At 47.8% G+C, this 25244-nt stretch overlaps 1 protein-coding gene across 1 annotated transcript in view; it reads right to left on the bottom strand.

Annotated features, from left to right (window-relative positions):
- Positions 1-387: 387 nt before the first annotated feature.
- The window catches only part of fhad1 (forkhead-associated (FHA) phosphopeptide binding domain 1), a 125713-nt gene continuing 100856 nt past the window's right edge, over positions 388-25244 (bottom strand). Inside the window, exons 27-30 of the mRNA XM_085966937.1 lie at positions 21347-21512; positions 9346-9426; positions 6876-7016; positions 388-797 (exon numbers count right to left, since the gene is read on the bottom strand). Coding sequence (XP_085823063.1) covers positions 765-797; positions 6876-7016; positions 9346-9426; positions 21347-21512 — 421 coding nt within the window. The 3' untranslated portion in view covers positions 388-764. The remainder of the gene's footprint in view (positions 798-6875; positions 7017-9345; positions 9427-21346; positions 21513-25244) is intronic.

Below are 25244 nucleotides of genomic sequence, written 5' to 3'. Positions count from 1 at the left end.
GGAAGCAAGTCACCCTCGGTTCCGAGGGACTGCCTAAGAAGAAGAACAGACCCGTGTTTCCAGCACTTCCAACGGGAGATAGGAACAAAAGAAATAGGAGCAGGAGCAGGCCATTCGGCCCCTCGAGCCTGCTCCGCCATTTAATGAGATTATGGCTGATCCGATTTTGGCCTCAACTCCACTTTCCTGCCCACTCCCCATAACCCTCCACTCCCCTTTTGCTCAAAAAGCTGTCTCTCAGCCTTGAATATATTCAATGACTCAGCTTCCACAGCTCTCTGGGGTAAAGAATTCCAAAAAGTGTGAAAAAGTCAGTTATCTGACGCCAAAGACTTGGATCCCGGCTCTTTTATACTTTAGTGGAACATTGAGGCCGGGAATACTGTCTACTGCTGAGAATTCAGTCATTTAATAAAAAAATTGAAATATCCAATCATTTGAATTAAGCAACATTCAATTAAGGGTAGACTGTCTATAAGAGTGCTTTACATTACAACAGTGACTGCACTTCAACAAGTACCTCATTGGCTGTAAAGCGCGTTGGGACATCCTGAGGTCGTGAAAGGCGCTACATAAATGCAAGTCTTTCTTTTTAAGAGGAATTCGACAAGACTCAATATGAACGTATGACATGTCAAATTGAAGAACCGCCAGAGATATGGGGCTTTCTAAAACTAGAAACGGGTTCCCCAGCAATGAACTAGCCCAGGGTGCACTGCGAGCGTTGTGTGGAGGCTTCAGCAGATCCTGGATTGATCCAACCCTCAGTCCTCTGGGAGCTGCCTCGGCTTCATCTCCTGGGAAAGAAAACCATTGGATAAGGCTCCGTGTTACAAAATATTGACAGAGGCAGGATCACACAATCAGCTGGAATAGACTCTCATTGTGAATGGTTACGGGTACAAGATACACACCACAGACCCTTGAAAAACACAGTGTGAGCTACAGGTGAACTCGCACCTGGTCCAATATAACGTGTGCTTTTTTAATATAATTGAAATGATGTCCTCTCCTGAAGGTGCTGACTCTTGCTGGGGTACAGTTTGGGAGTGCAGCAGTCCTTCAGCAGTTCACCCAAGCGGCCATTATTTGAGCCTAGACAGTGGGTGTTGGTGGGCTATTTGACCGTGGGGGTAAAACCCAATTCTATTCTCAAATAACAACAGAAAATGCTGGAAAAACTCAGCAGGCCAGGCAACATCCGTGGAGAGAAATTAGAGTCGACGTTTCGGGTCGAAACCCTTTTTCAAAACTGGAAAGGAAATGAAATAGATCGAAGGCAGGGCTGCGATAGAACAGAAGAAGTAAAGAGACATTAAGAGGTATTCAAAACCAGACGAGATGGTAATAGGACAGTGGAGACAAAAGACGGCTGAGATTAGGTGTGAAGTGTACTGGCAGGATGAGAGACAGCTGCCATGTGGGAGAGAGGGAAAAAAAGGAAGGGGGGGGGGGGAGGGAAAACCCAAAACAAAGGGGTGGGAAAAAAATATAAGTAAAAATGTAATAGGGGCCGAGGTTATGATCTGAAATTGTTGAACTCGATATTGAGTCCGGAAGGCTGCAAAGTGCCTAATCGGAAGATGAGGTGCTGTTCCTCGAGTTTACGCTGAGCTTCCGTGGAACAATGCAAGAGGCCAAGGACTATTCTCCCCTGATGTCCAGCAGGGATAGCAAGCAGGAGTGGGAACCTGGGATGATTTTCCCTCCCTAGCCATAGACAGCTGAAGTCAATTGTAGAACTCCCACTGCTGCCCCATCTGGGATCAGGTAACTCAGCACAGGCCTGGAATGAACCTGGATCCCTTTTGGTCGCTACGACTTTAGCATCACAACGGATGGTGCCATTACCAACTATTTTCTGCTGCAGTGGATTAATAATTGACTGAGTGCCCTTAGGCAGAAAGTGGTTGTCAATGGGTTTGGATCTGCTTACCAGTGGTGTCCGTTAGGACCTTTGCTATTTAAATTGATGATCTAGGTGTAGGTTTTGGGGGAATGATCCGCAACTTTGCGGACAATATGTGCGAGAGTTAGGACTGTAGAATATGCGTGACAAGCAAATCTAGACAGGCTGGGGAAACGGGCCTGTGTTTAACAATAGAAAAGTGTAGGGTCATGCACGTGGGCAGGTCAAATGCTAAACATACACACACCCTACAAGGAAAGACTTAAAGCCAGTGGTGAAAGATAGAGATCTAGGTGTTCTAGTGCTTCAATCTCTAAAGGTACATGACCAATTCTGTGAAGCTATAGCTAAAGCGAACAGGGTTCGAGGGTGTATTCACAGGACAATTCAGTACAAAATAAAGCATACCATTTTGCCCTTGTAACAGACCTTGACTAGCCCTCAGTTAGAATACCGTGCCCAGTTTTGGTCTCCTCACATGGCAGGGGATATTGAGGCTTTGGAAAGAGTACAAAGGAGGGCCACAAGATCGATTCCCAGCTTAAAACGCCTCAGTCACCCAGATAGGCTCAACGAACTGGATCTCTATACTTGAGAAGCACAGACTTAAGAGTGATTTGATCGAGGTTTATAAAATAATGAAGAGACTAGTTTGTGTGTGTGTCGACCAATTACCTCAACTAAATAGTTTAGGGAGGACCAGGGGTCACTTTTTCAAATTTATCCGGGCTGAACTAGGTTGGATGTTGGGCGGTTCTTTTCTCTGAGAATAGTGGACCTCTGGAACAGGTTAGCGGCCCGTGTGGTGGACGCTGATTCTCTGGATTCCTTCAAGCAAGAGCTGGGCCTGTTCCTGGCTGGGGCAGAGATCACCTAGTACAAGAGGTAGGTATCTTGTCACGTAAATCAGGGTCAATGTGATCTTCTAGGATAGTTCCGATCGCCTAAGGGGGTCAGAGAGGAATTTTCCATTTTCTTCCTCTGCTAATTGGCCTGGCTTTTTTATCTGTCGCTTTGCCTCTCCCAGATTACATGGTTCCGGGTGTGCGGGGTGGGGGGCGGGGGAGTGTCTGTATTGTGATACACAAGGTATCACAACTGTGCGGGGACAGGCTGTGGGGAACCAATAGGTCTTTTCCTGTCTGTCATTTTCATATCTCCCTCTGAATATCCCCCCAATGGCACGTCCGTGGCAAGTTACAAACCCTGCCGGTAATTGCAACAAGTAACTAACTGTGGCAAGTAACTAACCGAGGCAAGTATCTGTGACAGAGACCTGATTCATTAGGAGTGTTGCCAGTGTAGCCCATCACCTCCCTCATTCCACAGGGAGTGATTTCTGTGTGGAAGAATGCAACTTTTCTATCGAGCTCAGTGACCCAGCTCCACTCATCCCACTCAGTTTGTAGCCTATGTTGCTTCTGCTTTTTGATCTAATCTCGCTGTTTCCTGTCAGACTGCAACACTTTACGAGATACAGAAAGTTCCAGAACAATGCTCTTACTCTGTAGTGAACCCCGGAATGTCGAAGCAATCACAGGCGAGGAGAGGATATTGAGCCAATTGAAGCTCATTGCTCTAAGATTCGAACTCTCTCGGCTTAGTATCCAACTGCATTTTGCCTGTGTCTCCATGACTCTGCCTGGCACGTTATTACAGACATTTGCCATCCTTTGTGTTAAGGCGTGCATTCTGTTGCCCAATTTAATTTTCACTAGCTCATATCTCCAAGCTCTGAGCTCAGTGTCTCTGGACCAAGAAGGGAAAAAGCACCCAGCCAGGGTTCCTGCTCTATCCAGTGACCCCGACATTCCCCCTCCATGGCTAGAATCACACATGTAGGCGGGATGGCCATGTGGGTGAGGTACCAGAGGGCGATTGGTGCCTGTAGAACCTGAAGCCCAGTGAGAGGCAGCACCATTAGCAGAGGGGGGAAAAACTCTCTAGTTTAAGGCCAACCGGAGGTGCAGTTCAGAACCAGTTTGTGAGGCTGGGGCTCAACACTCCCCATCCTCATCCTAGTTTCCCCTCTCCCTCCAAAGACACCAATGGGACGCCCCTCAAGCATTGGGAGAAGTTCATTAAAATTTACTGGAAAATAACTTGTTAGGTGCAAGGGGTTGGGTTTTATTTTGTTTGTTTATTTGATGGCACCATTCGAGACTCGTCAGATACTGACGCAGTCCGTGTCCATATGCAGCAAGACCTGGACAACATTCAGACTTGGGCTGACAAATGGCAAGTAACATTCGCACCACACAAGTGCCAGGCAATGACTATCTCCAACAAGCGAGACTCTAACCATCTCCCCTTGACATTCAATGGCATTACCATCGCTGAATCCCCCACTATCAACATCCTGGGGGTTACCATTGATCAGAAACTGAACTGGACCAGCCATATAAATACTGTGGCTACAAGAGCAGGCCAGAGGCTGGGAATTCTGCGGTGAGTGTCTCACCTCCTGACTCCCCAAAGCATTTCCACCATCTACAAGGCACAAGTCAGGAGTGTGATGGAATACTCTCCACTTGCCTGGATGAGTGCAGCTCCAACAACACTCAAGAAGCTCGACACCATTCAGGATAAAGCAGCCCGCTTGATTGGCACTCCATCCACCACCTTCAACATTCACTCCCTCCACCACCAGCGCACTGTGGCTGCAGTGTGTACCATCTACAAGATGCACTGCGTACCATCTACAAGATGCACTGCAGCAACTCGCCAAAGCTCCTTCAACAGCACCTTCCAAACCCACGACCTCTACCACTTAGAAGGACAAGGGCAGCAGACGCATGGGAACATCACCACCTACAAGTTCCCCTCCAAGCCACACACCATCCTGACTTGGACCTGTATCGCCGTTCCTTCACTGTCGCTGGGCCAAAATCCTGGAACTCCCTTCCTAACAGCATTGTGGGTGTACCTACACCATATGGACTGCAGCGGTTCAAGAAGGCGGCTCACCACCATCTTCTCAAGGGCAATTAGGGATGGGCACTAAATGCAGGCCTAGCCAGCCAGCGACGCCCACATCCCATCAATGGACGGTCAAAGGTCATTTCTCCTACTGGATGGCAGTGGGATCTTTAGCTTCCTGCTTTTGGCTATTGCCGTGTTTTTTTCTGGCTCCATGCCTACATGCGGAATGCTCTGGGGATTGGTGTTGGGGGAGTGTTAACACTGTTCCCAAACGTTGATATTCCTCTTAATATCTAACTGTCACAGCATGGCTGACATCATCCGACCACCGTAAATGATCCTGAAGGTTTGGTCCCAAAGGCTGAGCCCGGCCTCAGGCTTCACATCAAAAATCAAATTGTCAGCAAGTAATTAAGATTAACTTTAATGTTCATTTGATTTTTGTGGTTTTAGTTGATTCTTTTTAATGTTAGCCATTTAACATTGAGTGCTGATGACACCATCAAGAGAACCAGCTTGAGGAAGTCACAGCATGAGAGAGCTAGACTAACATCAATAGGGATAAGGGTCAGTAACACAGGATGCTGGTACTGAGCCTGATAGTGTGAGGGAGCTGGATTAACATCAGTTGAAATACGATCAAAGTTCTCAAATTATCCCATCATTTCAAGTGTACTTATTTATTCAGCTCCTTGACAGTACTGGGCTCATTAATTCCTCTCAGCCAATGCCTTGTGTTACTGACTGTAGTTCACAATATTGGGCGCAGTAACTCCTTCAAGTTATTACCCCTGTGATGTTATGAGTGCTAAACATATTGGGCTCGATTTTCATTGTGCCGTGGAGACGAGGTTGGAGGTGTGCGGGGGGGGTAAAATCCCGAAATCGGGGGTCCCGACCCCATCCCACCCCCAAACCGCCTCCATGCCAGTCTCAAAGGAGGCGGGTACCCACCCTGCATTGGGACCCGCCTACCCGAGGTGGGAAGGGACTAGTGCCAATTAACTGCCTGTTAACAGGCAGTTTTTAGCCTAATCCCTATTTTTAAGCTCGAACTGTGGGATTCCCGATGGCTCCAAACCACACCAAGTTGGAAGAGTCGGGCTGTCGGGTTGTCGGGTTGAAGGGCTTTGAGGGGTCGAGATGTCGGTGTTCAGGTGAGTGATGTGTGCATGAGTGCAAAGGTAAGTGTGTTTGGTGTGTCTAAAGTGATTAAAGTGTAAATTACCTTTTCTTACCTTTCCAGCCTTCCTTCCTTTAGGTTCGGGAGTCCCTCATCTCACTAGAACAGAAAGCAGAATGGCTGCGAACTGTCAAAAGTGACAGCCTGCAGCTTTCTGTGCAGGAGAGAATTCTAACTGAGTCTGTGTAGAAGGACTCATGTTAGAAGTAAGACTGTCAGTGTTTGACAGCTTCAAACAGCTGTGAAACACTGATATTTCATCTGTCAAAACCTCTTGACAGATGAAATTTCAGTCTGTGACGTCACCTGTTGCCGGGTGGCCCTTAATTGGCCTACTGAGCCCGCTGGGTGGACTCAACAAGGTCAATCAAGTTAAAATCGTGTGGATTGGCTGCATCTTGATGGAGGCGGGACTACAACCCGAAAGTTGTAGTCCCGCCTCCAACCCGACTCCTGAATGAAAATCCAGCCCATTGTTTTTGACATGAATAATATGCTGATCAAGGCGAGGGGAATGGGACCTTCCACCTCAGGCACCCAGTGTCGGCATCAAGCGCTTCCAGGATAGGCACAGCACAGTTAGATGGAAAGTAAAACTCCCTCTACACTGCTCCCAAAAATGTACCTCAGTTTTGACCTCAGTTACTGGATAAAGGCTACCCGCCCCCCACATTTTACACAGGACTCCCCAACAACCAGCAGGGAGAGCAGGCTTCAATCCTTTCAACCCAGATCCCGGGAAAAGTTTTAAAAAAGAACTTAAAACCTCGTGAAAAGTTTCATTTTGGTGACACAGATTACACGTGAGCATTAAAACCTGCATTGGGTTTTCTGTAAGTCTGGTGCAAGGTGTCTGCGTACCACGGCGTTCTGGAGGTTGACAAGCTGTGTGGTGGTGTCACACAGCTCCTGGTCCTGCTTTCTCAGCTCTCTCTTCAGGATTTCGATCTCATAATCCTTCTTCTTCAGCTTCTCCTGCATCGCCTTCTTCCGAGCCTCGGCCTAGAGGCAGAACACAAACAAAGCACGAAGGAGGACAGAATTCAGCACCCTGGTTGCCAGATGGATAGATACATCATGTGGTGCGGTACTTAGCTGACCTTAGCCAGGGCAACAGCTGGGAACTACAACTGGCCTCTGAGCTCTTTGTCTATGGAGGGGGAAAAAAATCAGCTCCTCCTCTGGATCACATTCTAGGGAGTCCTGCTTGGAAAGTGCATACAGGCGTCAATGCGTATGTGTCTGCATGGAGTGGTACTGCCCACTCACTGGGTACTCAAGAAGCTCAACACCATCCAGGACAAAGCAGCCTGCTTGATTGGCACTCCATCTACCACCTTAAACATCCACTCCCTCCACCTCCGGCGTACTGTGGCTGCAGTGTGTACCATCTACAAGATGCACTGCATCAACTCGCCAAGGCTTCTTCGGCAGTACCTCCCAAACCCGCGACCTCTTCCACCTAGAAGGACAAGGGCAGCAGACGCATGGGAACACCACCACCTCCAAGTCACACACCATCCTGACTTGGAAGTATATAGCCGTTCCTTCATCGCCGCTGGGTCAAAATCCTGGAACTCCCTCCCTAACAGCACTGTGGGAACACCTTCACCACACGGACTGCAGCGGTTCAAGAAGACGGCTCACCACCACCTTCTCAAGGGCAATTAGGGATGGGCAATAAATGCTGGCCTTGCCAGTGACACCCACATCCCATAAAAACGAATAAAAGAAAAAGGATGGGATCAGGCTCGGTCACGATAACCTCCACAGTCAAACAGCCTTCTGTCGCTCACTGTCTAGGCTGCACACACATGGAGAATGGCCATTTGGGCCTGCTGCACATGCACCGTACCCAGCCAAGTGTTGCCCTCAAACCCAGAAGACATTTTTTCATTGCCCACATCCTGTTACTTGTCTGAGTAAGACTACCAGTAATCGTGTTGAATTAAGGACATTTTGTCCTACGGTCCTATACCCACTAGAAACGTGATTGAGACGGTCCAAACTCATTTCATAAAGGACCCTTTCCAGCCAAAAAACAGCCACTTTCAACCCATCAGTCCGAGCTGGATTTGAAGCCAGGTCCCAGAGGTGAGAAACTAGTATCTAACCCTCTACATCACCCACTCGCCTGTTAACGAGTGTTTAATCCAGTTGCTCACTCTTTGTTGAGTGCTTGCTTATGGGCACTCTCGGGAACGCCGCAGCAGGGAGTGATGGGACGTGGGTCTGAGTCTGTGCTTCCCAAACACAGTGAGCTCCTGATTCCAATCCCGTCACAGTGGCCACCTGCCAAGGGGAGGCCAAACATCTCCCAATAGGGAAAAGGAAAAAAAGACTATAGGCCCAACAGCTGTCTAGGCCCTTAGCTCTGGAAGTCCCTCCCTAAACCTCTCCACTTCTCACTCCTCCTTTAAGATACTCCTTAAAACCTACCTGTATGACCAAGCTTTTGGTCACCTGTCCTAATATCTCCTTATGTGGCTTTGTGTCATGTTTGTCTGGTAGCGCTCCTGTGACTATTTACTACGTTAAAGGCGCTATATAAATGCAAGTTGTTGTTGTTCTCACTTAACCGTCCCTTTCACTTGCTGGGTGAATGCTGGGAGAGCCCTGCTGGATAGGACAAAAAGGAGAAGGAACGGCGATGACTGCCTGTTCAGTTAACATCCCACAACCAGGCAGGCTTTGATTAGAAGACAGGAGGCAGATTAACGTGTGCCAAGTGCTACGGGTAAAGGGAAAGGGATCTGCAAATGCCCCTAGAACTGGCTTAATATGTCACAAAATTTATTAAACATTCAAGCAGTCAGAGTGCAGGGGTCAACACTTTACCACAACAACAATGATTTGTATTTATATAGCGCCTATAACGTAGTAAAACATCCCAAGGTGCTTTACAGGAGCGTTTTAAAGAAGGGGAGAGAGGTAGAGCGGTTTAGGGAAGGACCACCAATGGTGGAGCGATTAAAATCGGGGATGCGCAAGAATTGGAGGAGTGCACACATCTCGAAGGGTTGTTGGGCTGGAGGAGGTTACAGAGATAGGGAGGGGCTAATCTTTACACTAAGAACATCAAATATAATGCAGAGCCTGGCTCTTTTACCCATAAGTGCACCCCATTTACCGGTTACCGATCTTTACACTTGACTTTCAAGGGATAATTCCAACCTAACCCGCCCGGCGGGAAACTGAGCGATCAGATCGTCGTCCTGTTTTACAGCCCGCCCGATTTTACCTTTCACTGGGTGGGTTAGATTAAAATGACCCCCTCAGTAACAAGCACAGACGTGACTGCGGTCTGACTGCCTCGGCCCAATGCCCTTACCTTGCCATGAATGTCTTCCTTCACACAGCTGTGAGACGGGGACTTTGTAGCTCTTCTCTCCAACTGTTCCAAGTGGAAAGTCTGCATCAAACGGAAGAAATAAAGTCAGTGAGGTAGAGTTTCTGCTTTGGGCGCAATCGGCGATCCGGGTGCAAATTGCATTCAAACTTGCACTCGTTTTGAAAATTTTTGTTCCAAGTTTCCGCTCAAACTCATTTGCATATCGCCGGACGTAAAATCTTCCACGAACCAGCGCAATTGGGCAGCGTTTTAGAACGTTGTTGTTTATTTGTATTTATTTTGCACTAAACAACATTCTTTGATATATTTAAGAGTATTAACCTTGATGCAGTCTGATTAATACAGCTAAAAATGGGTTTATCACAAAAAATAAGCATTTTTAATCAGAATGTCTCGTCAAATACCTGTGAGTAACCCAATTTTAAATAACTGAAAATTACTTTAAAAAACTTTACAGAACCATTTACTAGTTTCATTGGTCAGGAGGCAGTTTCTTATTAACTTTTATATTTTTTAGTATTCAGAAGCTTTTAAATCATGCCTATTAGTGTCCTTGCTCTTACAGACTCCTCGAAGGCCCGCAAACAGGCACAATGAGCGGAAACTCACCGTGGTGAGTAATTTGATCTGGGGGTGAGGCCAGCTTCTAGCACAATGGGCCAGAACTTCGGGTCCCCACGGGTGAGTACGCGCTGGGTGCTCACGCATAGGCCCAACGAAAGTACTGGTTTCGTGCATGCACTGCGCATGCGCGGGAAACCGGAACTTCCGTTCCCTTAAAGGAAGGGGTTCACAGGTCAAACACGTGCGCCGGAGAGGCAGCGCGTACGCCTGGAACTTCCGGTTTTTTTGCAGGTTTCTCCAGGAGGGTAAGTCTCCAGGAGCTACGCTTGTAAAAAGCAGTCGCAAGGCCTGCTTTTAACAAGGTAAGTGGTGAATTAAGTTAAATTAACACATTTTTTTCCACAGGTTTATTATTTTTAAATACTTTAAAGAAAGGTAAGTTTATTTTTAGCCCCGTTAGAAACTGTAATTAATTTTTTCAAAAATGTAAATTATTGTTTAAAAGTTATTTTATGTAATTTATAGTTATTTTTAAAATGTGATTTAAAAAAAAATTTATTTGAAGTTTTAGTGATGTTTTGGGGCTGAATTGTATTCATCCTGTCAAATCTATGAATACAGATTCCCTGTTACCATTGGCTCCCCATGGCCCACGTGATCCCAGGGGACACTTCGAACTAACTGCGCCCCTGGGATACGCAAGCACTGCGCGCCGGCAGTTGGAGCAGGCCCAGGATTGGAATCCCACGCGGGCCCACAGCTCAACAGCTGGCGCGCTAGGTAAGTGCAGGTCGGGGGCTTGCACCCGCGGGAAGCCTCCGACCTGAATTTCTGGGCCAATGTTTTTTAAACTGGCGCAAAAGATCACGGAAACTCGATTTGCGATGGACATAATTTGTGCTTGAAATTCCGCAATCTTTTGTGCTGGTTTGGCAGATTGTGGGAGAATTCTGCTGGAAAAACCACCAGCGCAGCCTAGCGGAAACTCTAGTCCAGTTTGTGTGTGTGTGTGCTTGTTTAGTGTGCATTATTTGCGGGATCCTTGAACGTGTTGTCGCCTCCCAAATCCGTGCCCATCTTTCCTGGAACTCCATGTTTGAATCCCTCCAATCAGGTTTCCGCCCCTGCCACAGCACTGAAACGGTTCTTATCAAAGTCACAAATGACATCCTATGTGACTTGTGACCATGGTAAACTATCCCTCCTTGTCCTTCCCGACCTGTCTGCAGCCTTTGACGCGGTTGACCACACCATCCTCCTCCGACGCCTCTCCATCGTCATCCAGCTGGGTGGGACTGCACCCACCTGGTTCTATTCCTATCTATCTAATCGTAGCCAGAGAATCACCTGCAATGACTTCTCTTCCCGCTCCCGCACCGTTACCTCTGGTGTATTCTGAGTATCTACCGTTGGCCCTCTCCTATTTCTCATCTTCATGCTGCTCCTCGGCGACATCATCCGAAACCACAGCATCAATTTCCACATGTACGCTGACGACACCCAGCTCTACCTCACCACCACCTCTCTCGACCCCTCCACTGTCTCTAAATTGTCAATCTGCTTGTCCTACTTCCAGTTCTGGATGAGCAGAAATTTCCTCCAACTAAATATTGGGAAGACCAAAACCATTGTCTTCGGTCCCCGCCACAAACTCCGTTCCCTAGCCACCGACTCCATCCCTCTCCCTGGCAACTGTCTGAGGCTGAACCAGGCTGTTCGCAACCTTAGCCTCATATGTGACCCCGAAATGAGCTTCCGACCACACATCACTGAGACCGCCTATTTCCACCTCTGGAACATCGCCCAACTCCGCCCCTGCCTCAGCTCATCTGCTGCTGAAACCCTCATCCATGCCTTTGTTACCTCTAGACTCGACTATTCCAACGCACTCCTGGCCGGCCTCCCACATTCTACCCTACGTAAACTTGAGGTCATCCAAAACCCTGCTGCCCATGTCGTAACTCGCACCAAGTCCCGTTCACCCATCACCCCTGTGCTCGCTGACCTACAGTGGCTCCCAGTACAGCAACGCCTCGATTTAAAAATTCTCATCCTTGTTTTCAAATCCTCCATGGCCTCGCCCCTCCCTATCTCTGTAATCTCCTCCAGCCCCACAACCCTCCGAGATATCTGCGCACTGCCAATTCTGGCCTCTTGAACATCCCTGATTTCAATCGCTCCACCACTGGCGGCTGTATCTTCAGCTGCCGAGGCCCCAAACTCTGGAATTCCCTCCCTAAACCTCTCCGCCTCTCTAATTCTCTTTCCTCCTTTAAGACGCTCCTTAAAACCTACCTCTTTGACCAAGCTTTTGGTGATCTGCTCTGATATCTCATGTGACTCGGGGTCAAATTTTGTTTTCTAACACTCCTGTGAATCGCCTTGTTAAAGACGCTACAACAACAACACCTTGGTATTTATATAGCGCCTTTAACGTAGTACAACGTCCCAAGGTGCTTCACAGGAGTATTAAAAGACAAAAAAATTGACACCTCTATCAATACAAGTTGTTGTTGATCAGAACTCACTCTAATTCTGTCCTCACTCTGTATCGACACACAGACACTTTCTAACGAGAGTCAATGGATAGTGATCAGAAGGAACCCTGGCTGACTTTTCTTCATCTCCGTAGCCTTGCACCATGGGGGCTAATTCTAGCCTCTCCTGTCGACCCGACTAGAATCTGTTAACTCATTAGGGACCGGGGATCAAACCTGGCACTTTTCTGCTCTATATGGTTTAGTACCAATCCGTGTGCTGCATTTAATGGCTGAATTATTGAGGGAAGGGGGTTCACGCTATGCGCCTGTGAACTAAATTCCACGGAGATACGATATTCTGAAATTTCTTTGTAACTTCAGTACATTTGAGAGATAAATGAACTCCCGAGGTCATTGCCTGCTGTTACAGAGGTCAGCTAGGAGCAAACAACAGGGTGCGTTGTACAACGAGATTCCAGCTCCAGCTCCCACACTATCCTGTGTGGTACTGAGCCAAACAGACCAGCAAGTTGCCAGCTTCCATATCCAGTCTGTGCCGAGCTAGCTGATGCAGCTGGTTCAGGTACAGGAAACTTTCGATTAACCGGCCCCTAAATAACCGGAAATGTCGGTTAACCGGCAAAATTCAGGAGTAGGTTCAGGTAACTTTTATTACTTTTTTACTCCATTTGTTGCTGTGCAAGGGTGTAGCTGCAGCTGTTGCTAAGCTACAGAGACGCTTGCAACTTGTGCCGATTGTTCTGAAGCTGAAGCAACAGGGTTTGTTGCTTTATACGGAGCTCTGAGCTCCATATCTTTTACTACAGCGTTTGGTTATCCGGAATTGTTGATGAACTGGCACCACGTCGGTCCCGTCCGTGCCGGATAACGGAAAGTTTCCTGTAGCACAACCGATCAGGGTTAAGGAGGGACAAAATAGTCCACGGATCGAGCTCCTGATCACCATCCAGAGACCCTGCTGGAAAGTGACCGTGTGACCGTGTGTGTCTTGGGGGGGGGGGGGGGGGTGACGGGGGCTGGGAGAGACGCTCGGCTGCGATGCCCTGTATGGTTGAATAGCACTCACCGCTTTGTGTGCAGAATGTCTATTTGGGCGAGCTGCCTTGAAGCCACGCCCCAGTGTGAGTCAGCGCCTTCAAAGTATAGCAGGACTCCAACACCAAATAACTCACAGGTTCCCAAATACGTGGTACGGGAGTGGAGCACGAGCTGGCCAGTTTCTAATGAGTGACAGTACGACAGGCCTGCTAATGACAAATTAGAATCTCTTCTATTGTAGCCACATTTCTTAACCATGATTTTTAATGCTGCAAAACCAAACAAGGGGATGAAGTGTGCTAACAAGGGGTTTGGTAATAACTACTTTAACAAAAGTGTCTCCACATTCGTGCACGAATAATTGGATCCACAAGTCAAACTTTCTGTGCAGTAGAGTGAAGCAGTACCTGAATGTGAATGAAACACAGCAACCTACTGCTTCCTGTGGCAGTGACGTGATTGGCAAGAACACCTTGACTCTCTGGTACGTGAGCCTTGCTGTTGCAGCTCTTGTTTATTTATGCTTATCGAGTTTCTCTTATCCCTAAAACAAGTGAATAAAACAAGCTCACATCCCAAGCTGCCGAAGGAAATCTGATCTAAATTCATGACCACTTTCTCTCCTGAAGGTGCTGTAACTTGTCCGGGGTACAGTTGTGTGGGAGCTGGGCACCTTCATGTCCCTCACCCAAATGGTCATTCGTCCTGTGTGAGCCTGGGCAGTGAGTCAGCAGGCAATTCTACGGTAGGAGCCTCATTTGATCCTCACCACAATGGCCACCCAATTTGTTTCCATCTACCTAGCGCCAGTATTATGGAGACCAATATTATGGGATCCTGAGCTTTATAAATAGAGGCATCGAGCACAAAAGCCAGGAAGTTATGCTAAACCTATATAAACACTAGTTCAGCCCCAGCTGGAGTATTGTCTCCAATTCTGGGCATCACACTTTAGGAACGACGCAAAGGCTTTGGCGAGGATACAGAAGAGATTTACTAGAATGGTTCCAGGGATGAGGGATTACAGTTACATGGATAGACTGGAGCAGCTGGGGTTGATTTCCTTAGAGCAGATTTGATAGAGGTGTTTAAATTCATGAAGGTTTAGATAGAGTAAATACAGAGAAACTGTTTCCAATGGCTGAAGAGTTGATAACTAGAAGGCACAGATTTAAGGTGATTGGCAAAAGAACCAGAGGCGACATGAGGAAAAACTTTTTTACGCAACGAGTGGTTAGGATTTGGAATGCGCTGCCTGATAGGGTGGTGGATACAGATTCAATAGTAGCCTTCAAAAGTGAATTGGATAAATACTTGAAGGAGAAAAAATTGCAGGGATATGGGGAAAGAGCAACTAATCCGGAGCTCTCTAATAACCGGCACAATTCTCACTCCGAAAACTACAGTATACAGTCGTTCATAAGTTTTGTTTTACTGTTAAGTAATTAAAGAGTTATGGATTACCCTCAACTGGCATTACTGTACTTAATCAAACATCTTCCACCATCCATTTAACACAACATTCTGTAGGTGAGTACCCAATTACTGTATACTGCACATTTCTTGATTTTTTTATTTTTGTTTGTTAAAAATAGCCTCGGTAGATATACCTCTCCATTATCCGAAATTTTTTATCAACCGGCACCATCTCGGTCCCGTCAGTGCCGGATACCAAAGAGTTTCCTGTATATTGCTCTTCGAAAGAGCTGGTACAGATTCGATGGGCCGAATGGCCTCCTTCTGTGCTATACTATTCTGTGATTGTATGAATTGTAGCCTCTACTAATACCCTGTCTGAGATGGGGTAACAGCACCGACCTGGGGTGGAACCTGAGGCCTTCCTGGTCTCTGTGGTTAACTGGGTGCTGTCTCTCCTCAGAGAGCCACTGGGGCAAGCAGGCAACTTCTGAATAAGGCTGACTGTGTAACATTATGTACGAGGGGTTGAAATTAGGCTCAGTCGTTTCACACTGCTTCTACATAAGAACATAAGAAATAGGAGCAGGAGTCGGCCATTCGGCCCCTCGAGCCTTCTCTGCCATTCAGTAAGATCATGGCTGATCTTCTACCTCATCTCCACTTTCCTGCACTGTCCCCATATCCCTTTGATTCCCTTAAAACCCAAAAATCTATCGATCTGTCTTGAATATACTCAGCGACTGAACCTCCACAGCCCTCTGGGGTAGAGAATTCCAAAGATTCACCACCCTCTGAGTGAAGAAATTCCTCCTCATCTCAGTCCTAAATGGCTGACCCCTTATTCTGAGACTGTGACCCCTGGTTCTAGACTCCCCAGCCAGGGGGAAACATCCTCCCTGCATCTACCCTGTCAAGCCCTGTAAGAATTTTGCATGTTTCAATGAGATTGCATACATCTGGAAAGCGGTGAAGCACCCTCGCTATTCAGGCAGTTACAAGAACTCTCCCTAGTCCCTCATACGGAACTTGTTTGTTAAAAAAACTTCTTAGGTATTATTCCTGTGCCAAAACAAACGGCTGTGACGTGCCTGAACGACTATCGACCTGTCGCACTCACACCCATCATAATGAAGTGTTTCGAGAGACTGGTCCTGGCTCACATCAAAGCCAGTGTTCCCGCCTCTCTTGACCAACACCAGTTTGCCTATCGTGCAAACAGATCAACGGAGGATGCAATCACAACTGCTCTACACTCGGCACTGAATCACTTAGATGGTAAAGAGACCTACATCAGAATGCTGTTCATAGACTACAGCTCAGCATTCAACACTATCGTCCCCAACAAGCTGGCCACCAAACTCCAAACTCTTGGCCTGAACACTTCCCTCTGCAACTGGACCCTGGACTTCCTAACAAACAGACTCCAGTCTGTCAAATTAGGTAACCACACCTCCCCCCCCCCGACCCTGAACACGGGGGCCCCACAAGGATGTGTGCTGAGCCCCCTCCTCTAATCCCTCTTCACCCACGACTGTGTGGCTGTTCATGGTTCCAACACCATCATCAAGTTTGCGGATGATACCACGGTAGTAGGCCAGATCACCAACAACGATGAATCAGCCTACAGGGAGGAGGTCCAGCATCTCGTGAAGTGGTGCGCCGATAACAACCTGGCCCTTAACATCAAGAAAACCAAAGAAATCATTGTGGACTTCAGGAAGTCTAAAGGCGGAAGTCACACCCCCATCCACATCAATGGGGCTGTGGTGGAAAGGGTGGACAGCTTTAAGTTCCTCGGAGTCCACATCATGGAAGACCTCTCCTGGTCCCTCAATACCTCCTCTCTGCTGAAGGCGGCCCAGCAGCGCCTATATTTCCTAAGGAGGCTGAAGGGATGTAACCTGTCACCCCGATCCTCTCTAACTTTTACCGCTGCACAATAGAGAGCATCCTGACGAACTGTATCACAGTATGGTATGGCAGCTGTAGCTACTATGACCGGAAAGCCCTGCAGCGGGTAGTCAAAACTGCCCAACGCATTACCGGCACCCGGCTACCGACCATAGAGCACATATACCAGAAACACTGTTTCCAGAGGTCACGGTCCATCATCAAAGACCCTACCCACCCCAGCCACAGTCTGTTCGCCCTCCTGCCATCTGGGAGACGCTACAGATGCATTCGCACCCGTACGACCAGATTTAGGAACAGCTTCTTTCCCAGGGCTGTCATCCTACTGAACTCCACAAATAAACTCTAAAGCCTGCACATCTGCCGATGCACTTTATTATGGTTATGTTGATGTTAATGTATTACAAGCCAAATGTATGTTGAATGTTTAAATGTCTTAATCTAAATGTACACTCTCGGGAGCCGCAAGCCTACATTTCGTTGTACTGCACTTGTGCACTAACAATGACAATAAAGTTGATTTGGTTTTTTTTTTTTATTTCCTAGCGTACCAGTTCGTGCACCTGTGCTAAATTGTGTGCTATTGTTAGCATGATGTTTAACTCATTTTAAATCCATGGGTCAATAATTTTGCTAAAATAATTCAGGCAGGAACTTAACGCAAACTTGTTAACCAGCGCACTAAAAAAACAGCACAGAGCAAGATAGACCCCCGGAAATCAGAACAGTCCGCTCCCTCTGACCACCTGGACCAGTGCGGGAAGTACAATTTTTTTTTTCATTCTCAAAAATCTCAGAAAAGATCCCATGAAAAATAGGTTAAATATACAATAACACCCCACCCACATGGAAACCTCAGACAATATTTACAATTTAATGCCAAATGAGGGGTAGCCTTCTGCTGTGGGCTTATGCTGCTAGGAATAGGCTGAGACTGCCCAACTCATTTAACATTGGCCCCTTACAGCCAGCTGACAGAGGGCTTTCAAGTAAAAAGAAACCCGAGATGTTGGAAATCTGAAATAAAAGCAGATCAGTCAGCATCTGAGAAGATGTATAGACATTTTGGATGAACATAAGAAATAGGAGCAGGAATAGGCCACTTGGCCCCTCGAGCCTGCTCCGCCATTCAATAAGATCATGGCTGATCTTGGGCTCAAAGCCACTTCCCCGCCCGCTCCCCATAACCCTTCACTCCCTTATCTTGCAAAAATCTGTCTATCTCCACCTTAAATGTATTTAATGACCCAGCCTCCACGGCTCTCTGGGGCAGAGAATTCCACAGATTTACGACCCTCTGAGAGAAGAAATTCCTCCTCATCTCAGTTCTAAAAAGGCAACCCTTTATTCTGAAACTATGCCCCCGAGTTCTAGATTTCCCCACGAGGGGAAACATCCTCTCTGCATCTACCCTGTCGAGCCCCCTCGGTATCTTATATGTTTCAATAAGATGTGAGCCCTTCTTCAGAACTGATAGTGATGCCAGAACTCTGTTCAGACGATACATTAACTTTTCCCCTTTATAAACCTGAGCTCATCCAAAACCGTGCTGCCCGTATCCAAACTCGCACCAAGTCCCGTTCACCCATCATCCTTGCGCTCACTTACCACCATTGGCTTCCGGTCCGGCAACGCCTCGATTTAAAAATTCTCATCCTTGCTTTCAAATCCTTTCATGACCTCTCCCCTCCCTATATCTGTAACCTCCACCAGCCCTGCAACCCTCCGAGATCTCTGCGCTCCTCCAATTCTGGCTTCTTGCGCATCCCCGATTTTAATGGTTCCAAGCTCTGGAATTCCCTTCCTAAATCTGTCTACCTCTCTCGCCTCCTTTAAAATGCTCCTTAAAACCTGCCTCTTTGACCAAGCTTTTGGTCACCTGTCCTAATATCTCCTTATGTGGCTTGGTGTCAAATTTTGTCAGGTAACGCTCCTGTGAAGTGGCTTTTACTACGCTAAAGGCGCTATATAAATGCAAGTTGTCGTTCTATTAAATAGTTCTCACTTAACCGTCCCTTTCACTTGCTGGGTGAATGCTGGGACAGCCCTGCTGGATAGGACAAAAAGGAGAAGGAACGGCGATGACTGCCTGTTCAGTTAACATCCCCTAACCAGGCAGGCTTTGATTAGAGGACAGGAGGCAGATTAACGTGTGCCAAGTGCTACGGGTAAAGGGAAAGGGATCTGCAAATGCCCCAGAACTGGCTTAACAAATAATGTAACAAAATCTATTAAACATTCAAGTAGTCAGGATGCAGGGGTCAACACTTTACAACAAGAATAACAATAATTTGCATTTATATAGCGCCTGTAACATAGTAAAGCGTCACAAGGCGCATCACAGGAGAGGAATCAAACAAAATTTGACACCGAGCTTTTGGTCACCTGTCCTAATACCTCCTTATGTGGCTCGGTGTCAAATTTTGTTTGATAACGTTCCTGTGAAGCGCCTTGGGACATTTTACTGCGTTAAAAGCACTATATAAATGCAAGTTGTTGTTGTTATAGGTACTGGGACCAAATTCCTTCGGCCATGCTGCCGGGACTCCAGCGGAGTGGCTTTGGACAAGGCTGGGAAGTGGATTAGGCCAGGTTCCGAGCTTAGTTGGGAAATCCCGCTCAGCCTTGTAAGGGGCGGAGCCGCTATCCGCCCCTAATGAAGGCAACCATGTCAGAGGGGGTGGGGCCATAGGGCGCTCTCGAACGGGGAGATCCTGCCCACAGTGGACTCTGCAGGCTACTGGTGTCCAACAATGCTGCCCTGGCACTCCAGGTACACCGTGAGAGACTGGGATTTATCCAGCGAGGTCAACTTGTTAGTATGCAGGTGGAACAGCACACGGGCTCCATTATCGGCCCTGTCCAATTGTGGTGAATCCTTGGCGTGCTTCTAATGAATCGGACATTCTCAGCTGTCTGAAGAGCCGTGAATCATTGCATGGGCAGCATTTAATTCAAACAGCCGCTTTGTTTCCTTAACTATTGATTTGAGAGTCTCCCAGGTTTATTACTAAACTCAGAGTACATATATTCAGCTAAAGTCAACAGGCCTTCAGTCTCCAGGGTCAATGAGGCTTTCAATTCGGCTGCAGTTACTTTAATGGGAGGGTTTTGCGGTGGGCCTCCCGAGACAAGAATTGTTTGTCTAATTAAATTTTTGTTTTTGCTAAATAAAAGATCAGCTCTTGGCAGAGGCAGAGGAAATGATCTGCTCTCGCAAACAGACCTCGGGATCTCTTGTTTGATCGTGGGAGTGATTGGCGGGGGGGCGGCGGCTGAAGGTGCTGCCACAGCGCCATAAATCTGACCGCAAAACTGGGACACCTGAGGGCCTTTGAGTAGATGACTTCTTCAGACTCAGTTTCTGCGATTGTCAGCGGTGACACCGGCCGCTGCAGTGCTGGCTGGAGCAGAAGTTCCAGGTCTGATCCTTGGTCTGTGTCGAGTTAGCTGATATCGGCAAAGGTGTCAGCGAGGGAGCTTCAATTGGTCTTGGCGTCCCTGGCTAGGGAGGGGACATTGACGGTCCTGATTGCTGTGAAGGGGGGGCAGCTGAGGACAGGATTAAACTTGGCTGTTATGCCTCCCAAGATTGAATAGTCCACCAAAACTGACAGTCCAGGCTCACACGTACTGAGCAGCCACTTAGGGGGGTTAAAAGACTTGCATTTGTATAGCGCCTTTCACGCCCTCAGGACGTCCCAAAGCGCTTTACAGCCAATGAAGTACTTTTGAAGTGCAGTCGTTGTTGTAATGTAGGAGAGAAGGCAGCACCTGCGGAATTGGTACCCCAGGAAGAGTCGGCACCTTCGGGAGAGGTGGGGGAGAAAATTGGAAAAACGTTTCTCCATGCTCTCGGGATGTGGGGGTCACCATCTAGGGCCATAGCCGGTGCTCATTTCATTCTAAGAGCCGGCGAAGTTGAAGATTGGGCTCAAAGAGGAAGCCAATTTGTAGAGCAGGATGGTGAGAACTGGAGAGGAGAGAAATCTGAGTTCTGATGTAGGGTCTAGCCTGAAATGCTAACATGCATTTTCTCTTTCAGACGCTGACCGACCTGCTGTGGTTTTAACACAGAGGGAAATCTCTTTCTCAAAAGCAGGCAATGGACCGATTGTGCCGTGCGGAAATTGCTCCACGGACACGGCCATTTTATGTAGAAACCTAATGGCCTTGATTCTAGGCCCATTCTAGCTTGATCTATTTCAAGTCGAATGAATGCGTATTCTGTGTTTACTTTGTCTGGCTGGCTCCAGAGAGTGCTTTTTCACAGATTCCTGCATTTTAAGTTTTGTCTCCGGGCCTGCCTGTCTGCAGAGCCCTGCTTTAAAAATCCTGTCGGTTTTGGTTACGAGGTTACAGAAGCCATTTTGGGTACCCTGTTTTTAATAATTTGTCCAAACAGGTTCCCTTGATCCATAATTTCGAGGAATGTGGGAATTTTGAGAACCCTACAGGGACTAACTGGATTGCTCTTTGAAAGAGCTGGCGCAGACTCGATGGGCCGAATGGCCTCCTTCTGTGCTGTACTATTCTATGATTCTTACCTTGCGCTGCTTGATGGCTTTGTTCAGTCTCTTCTCCTGGTCAAAGCGTGACTGCGTGCGCTCCATGGACTCTCGAATCAGGCTGTTCTCCTCGATCTGTCTCTGCAACTGCTCTTGTAAGCTCTCCACATCGGCCTGTTGTTTGTGTAGAGTGACCTGCGACCGTCTGCCGACAGGAGAGAAATTAAAGGGTTCTGAAGCTTTCACCGTTCAAAGCAGCCACTGCCGCTCTGTGGGGAAGCTTGCCTTTTTTTAAAAATTGGGAAACACAGGGGAAGGATTAAGACCCCCCCACCCCCCCATCCCCACCCCAATATAGGAAGTCACCAAGGTTGAGAAAGGGAGCGAAGAGTGTGAAGTAAATTAGGAAGTAGAGTGAGGTGACACCAGGCTTGGGTTTTAAAAACCCGCAGGCCGCAGCAAGAAGGGAAGTATGACAGAGGGAGGGAGTTCCACAGTTTCAAAGGAACTAATTAAATTAGGAGACGATGCAATGAGGCTTGATTTCTACAAAACGAGGAGGAACGTGCAGGCCAGGCTCAGTGCCGGGAACTCTGGGAAAGGCCATGATTGGTGGCCGTAGTAAAAAGTTGCCTGTGGTAAAATCAATGGTAGAATGTCACAGGACAACAGCAACAACTTGCATTTATAGACTCGCTGTTCAGCAGAAAAATGTCCCAAGTGTGCTCAGACATTATTCGGCACCGAACCAAAGAAGGAGATTTTAGGACAGCTCAAAATGGTAAACAAATGGAAACTGCTTTCTTTATGTAAAGGACAGAGGGCCAGGAGTATGTCACAAGGCACTGAGGTAGTCAAGGGGTTCAGGTGGTGTCCTAAACCACAAGACTGAAGCTTGAGGAACTTAAACCATCGCCCGAACACACAGATTGTTTGTTTTCAACACCTTGCTTGGAATTTTTTTTCCTTAAACAATGTATGTCTCATCCAAAAGACGGCACCTCCAACACTACAACACTCCCTCAGTGCTGCACTGCAGTGTCAGCATAGAGTTTTGTCTCTGGAGTGGGATTTGAACCCACAACCTTCTGACTCTCGAGGCGTGTGTGCTGCCCACTGAGCCACAGGGTCCACAACTACCTCACCAAAGTAGCCTTTCTTCATGCGTGAACCAAGACAATGAGTGTCAGCGGCCCATCTGACTGCAGGGAGCCATCAGGTGAGCCTAGTCCTGTCGTCACCCGACACCCGCTTTCCCGGGGGAAGTGGGTGCTGATCAGGAGCAGGGACACTGGCCGATTTTACCCAGGGACACCGAGGACATATATTGTGGGCCTATTACTACTCCATGCTGGGATGACCTAACTCAGCCCGAATGGGCGACTGGCCGAGACCATTCTAGTCTGTGGGGCTCAGTACCACACGGGACAGTGCAGTTAGCCCCCTCAGCGGGTGAAACTGGCCACGGGCAGAGACACAGAACAGGCGGCATTGCATCGGTTGCCTGTCAACACCCGCCGCCCGATATTCAGTCCCATTGACTTGTATAGAACTGAATATTTAGCGTGTTGTACAACGGTCGGTAAATCCGATTCTGCCTGTTTTGTGCCACGTCCAATTTCAACCCCTCAGTCTTCGGGGAGCTAAAAGTTTTCCAAGACAGTTGAAGGCCATCACACGCTGTCCTATTCTGAAGACACCGCACTTGTGCTTAACTGTTCAATCAAAACCCCTCGAGAGTATGTTACACTCTGTGCTCCACATCCCAAGGCAGGCAGATTAAGTGTCACTGCTGCAGCCACAGACACGAAAACATGTTGTTTTTCAAGTATGAAGATGATGGCTATAATCACAGAATAAAGTGAAAGTCATCCATCCGCCCCGATAGTAAATCAAAACACGGCATCAAAGCACAGACATTACTTGTCACTGGTGACAGCGAGAATCATTTCCATACTGCTGTGAACAGAGCCACTTTCTTTGATCATTAGTAGCATTAAAATTCCCTGTTCCCTCATTTCCTTCCTAAGACTCAGACTCCTAGATATTTAGAACCAGGTCCTGATCCCTGGGCCAAGCAGTCTACTTCTTAGAAAATCATATACTCTTCTCTTGACTCCTTGCTGGGGTGCGGGTTCCACGGTTACCAGCAACCCTCATTCTGAATGTGTGAGCCTAGACAGCAAGGCCGAGATTTTCTGGCCCCTCTCGTGCTGACTTTTCAGTTGTCCTGTGGTGGGCAAGGGTGGAATGGCGCTGGGGCGGGGGTTGGGAGTGGTGGGGGGGGGGGGGGGGGAGGTTCTGTCCCTCTGCTTGCCTCCTCCCTCATCTCCCCGGTGGCTGTGCAGACAGCACCTGCCCATATGTGGGCGGACATAGTTTAGGCCCAAGTATGCAGAGTTCGGAGGTCGCCAGAGAAGTTGAGGTTTTTTTTCTCTCAACCAGGGCCGGTCTAAGGGCTCAGAGAGTTCCGTCTTCAACAGGTGAAACAGGAATCAGCAAAATTAATTTTTAAAACATTGCCACTCTTGTAGACAGCAGAGAGATTATGGCAAGCCTCCCGCTGGCACAAGGCCTCCTGCAATTTTCCTCCCCTATTTCAGCATGAATCCCTGGTGGAGGCCGAGGAGCCCGTCTCCGAAATGTAAAGGACGCTGAGGGTGGGCATTCGGCACTGGTCGGGGCACTTTCTCTGAGGCAGATGGAAGTCCTGCCCTGCCAGAACGTGCGGGCAGCAAAGGGACCAGAAAATTAGGCATTAGGAAGCATAGTGGTAATGTTACTGAACTAGTAATCCAGAGGCCTGGACTAATTATCTGTGTAAACATGAGTTCATATCCCAACACGGCAGCTGGGGAATTTAAATTCAGTTAATTAAATAAATCTGGAATAAAAAGCTAGCATCAGTAATAGTGACCATGAAACTACCAGATTGTCATAAAAACCCATCTGGTTCACTAATGTCCTTTAGGGAAGGAAACATGCCGTCCTTACCCGGTCTGGCCTATATGTGACTCCAGACCCACAGCAATGTGGTTGACTCTTAACTGCCCTCTGAAATGGCGGCCGTCCACCACCTTCTCAAGGGCAAATAGAGATGGGCAATAAATGCTGGCCTTGCCAGCAACACCCACATCCCTTGAAATGATTTTTTAAAAATCAAGGCCTGAGTATCAGCAGGCAATGTGACCATGGTGGGTGCCACAGCAGAGCCTGATCCAGGTTAGAGATTAATCAAAACTTTTTCTCAGAAGGAAGGCAGTTGAACCGAGATAAACTGAAACCTCTGAAAGGAGTTGGATGCAAAACTTGTTGAATTTGGAGATTGAGACTGGTAGGAATATTTACAGCACAACTTAATAATTATTTTTCCAGGGGATGGAACGTAGTATTTCTTAAAGTAGAGGATCAACAGGTGGAGGGAGGGAAGTCCATGATAGAATAATCAGACACAGACTCTGGATAGAGCAGGACTAATGGTTGGAATGGCCTCGTCTCACTGCTCTCATCAGACATCCCCACACACAGGATGGTGATCAGGGGCAGGAGCCTTAGTTTCCCCTTTCCTAGCCCAAGGACACTCAAAGGCCAATTAAGGTTTATGGAACAGAGGCAGGTAGGTGGAGTAAACATACAGTTCAGCCATGATCTAACTGAATGGTGAAACAGGCTCGAGGAGCTGAATGGCCTGCTCCTGTTCCTATTTTCCATGCTGGAGGGCAGTAGCCAGAAGACCCCGATGCCCAAAGATCATACTGGAAAACAAAGAGGACTTATTTTCAGCAAAGGCTCCATCTTTGGGATGCCCAAGGGGCCTCCCCTCAGATCCTCTAAACTACGGCAGGTTCTGGTGGCAGCAGGACCACCAGCTTTTTTGGAGAGCCCTCTGTTTGGGTGCCCCATGGGTGTACTCAGGGGAAAGTGAGGTGGGGGTGGG

Source organism: Somniosus microcephalus, chromosome 25 (genome assembly GCF_052327205.1).
Source record: "Somniosus microcephalus isolate GS21.2 chromosome 25, FLI_Smic_1.0, whole genome shotgun sequence".
NCBI lineage: Eukaryota > Metazoa > Chordata > Chondrichthyes > Squaliformes > Somniosidae > Somniosus > Somniosus microcephalus.
This window is presented reverse-complemented; position numbering and strand designations above follow the sequence as displayed.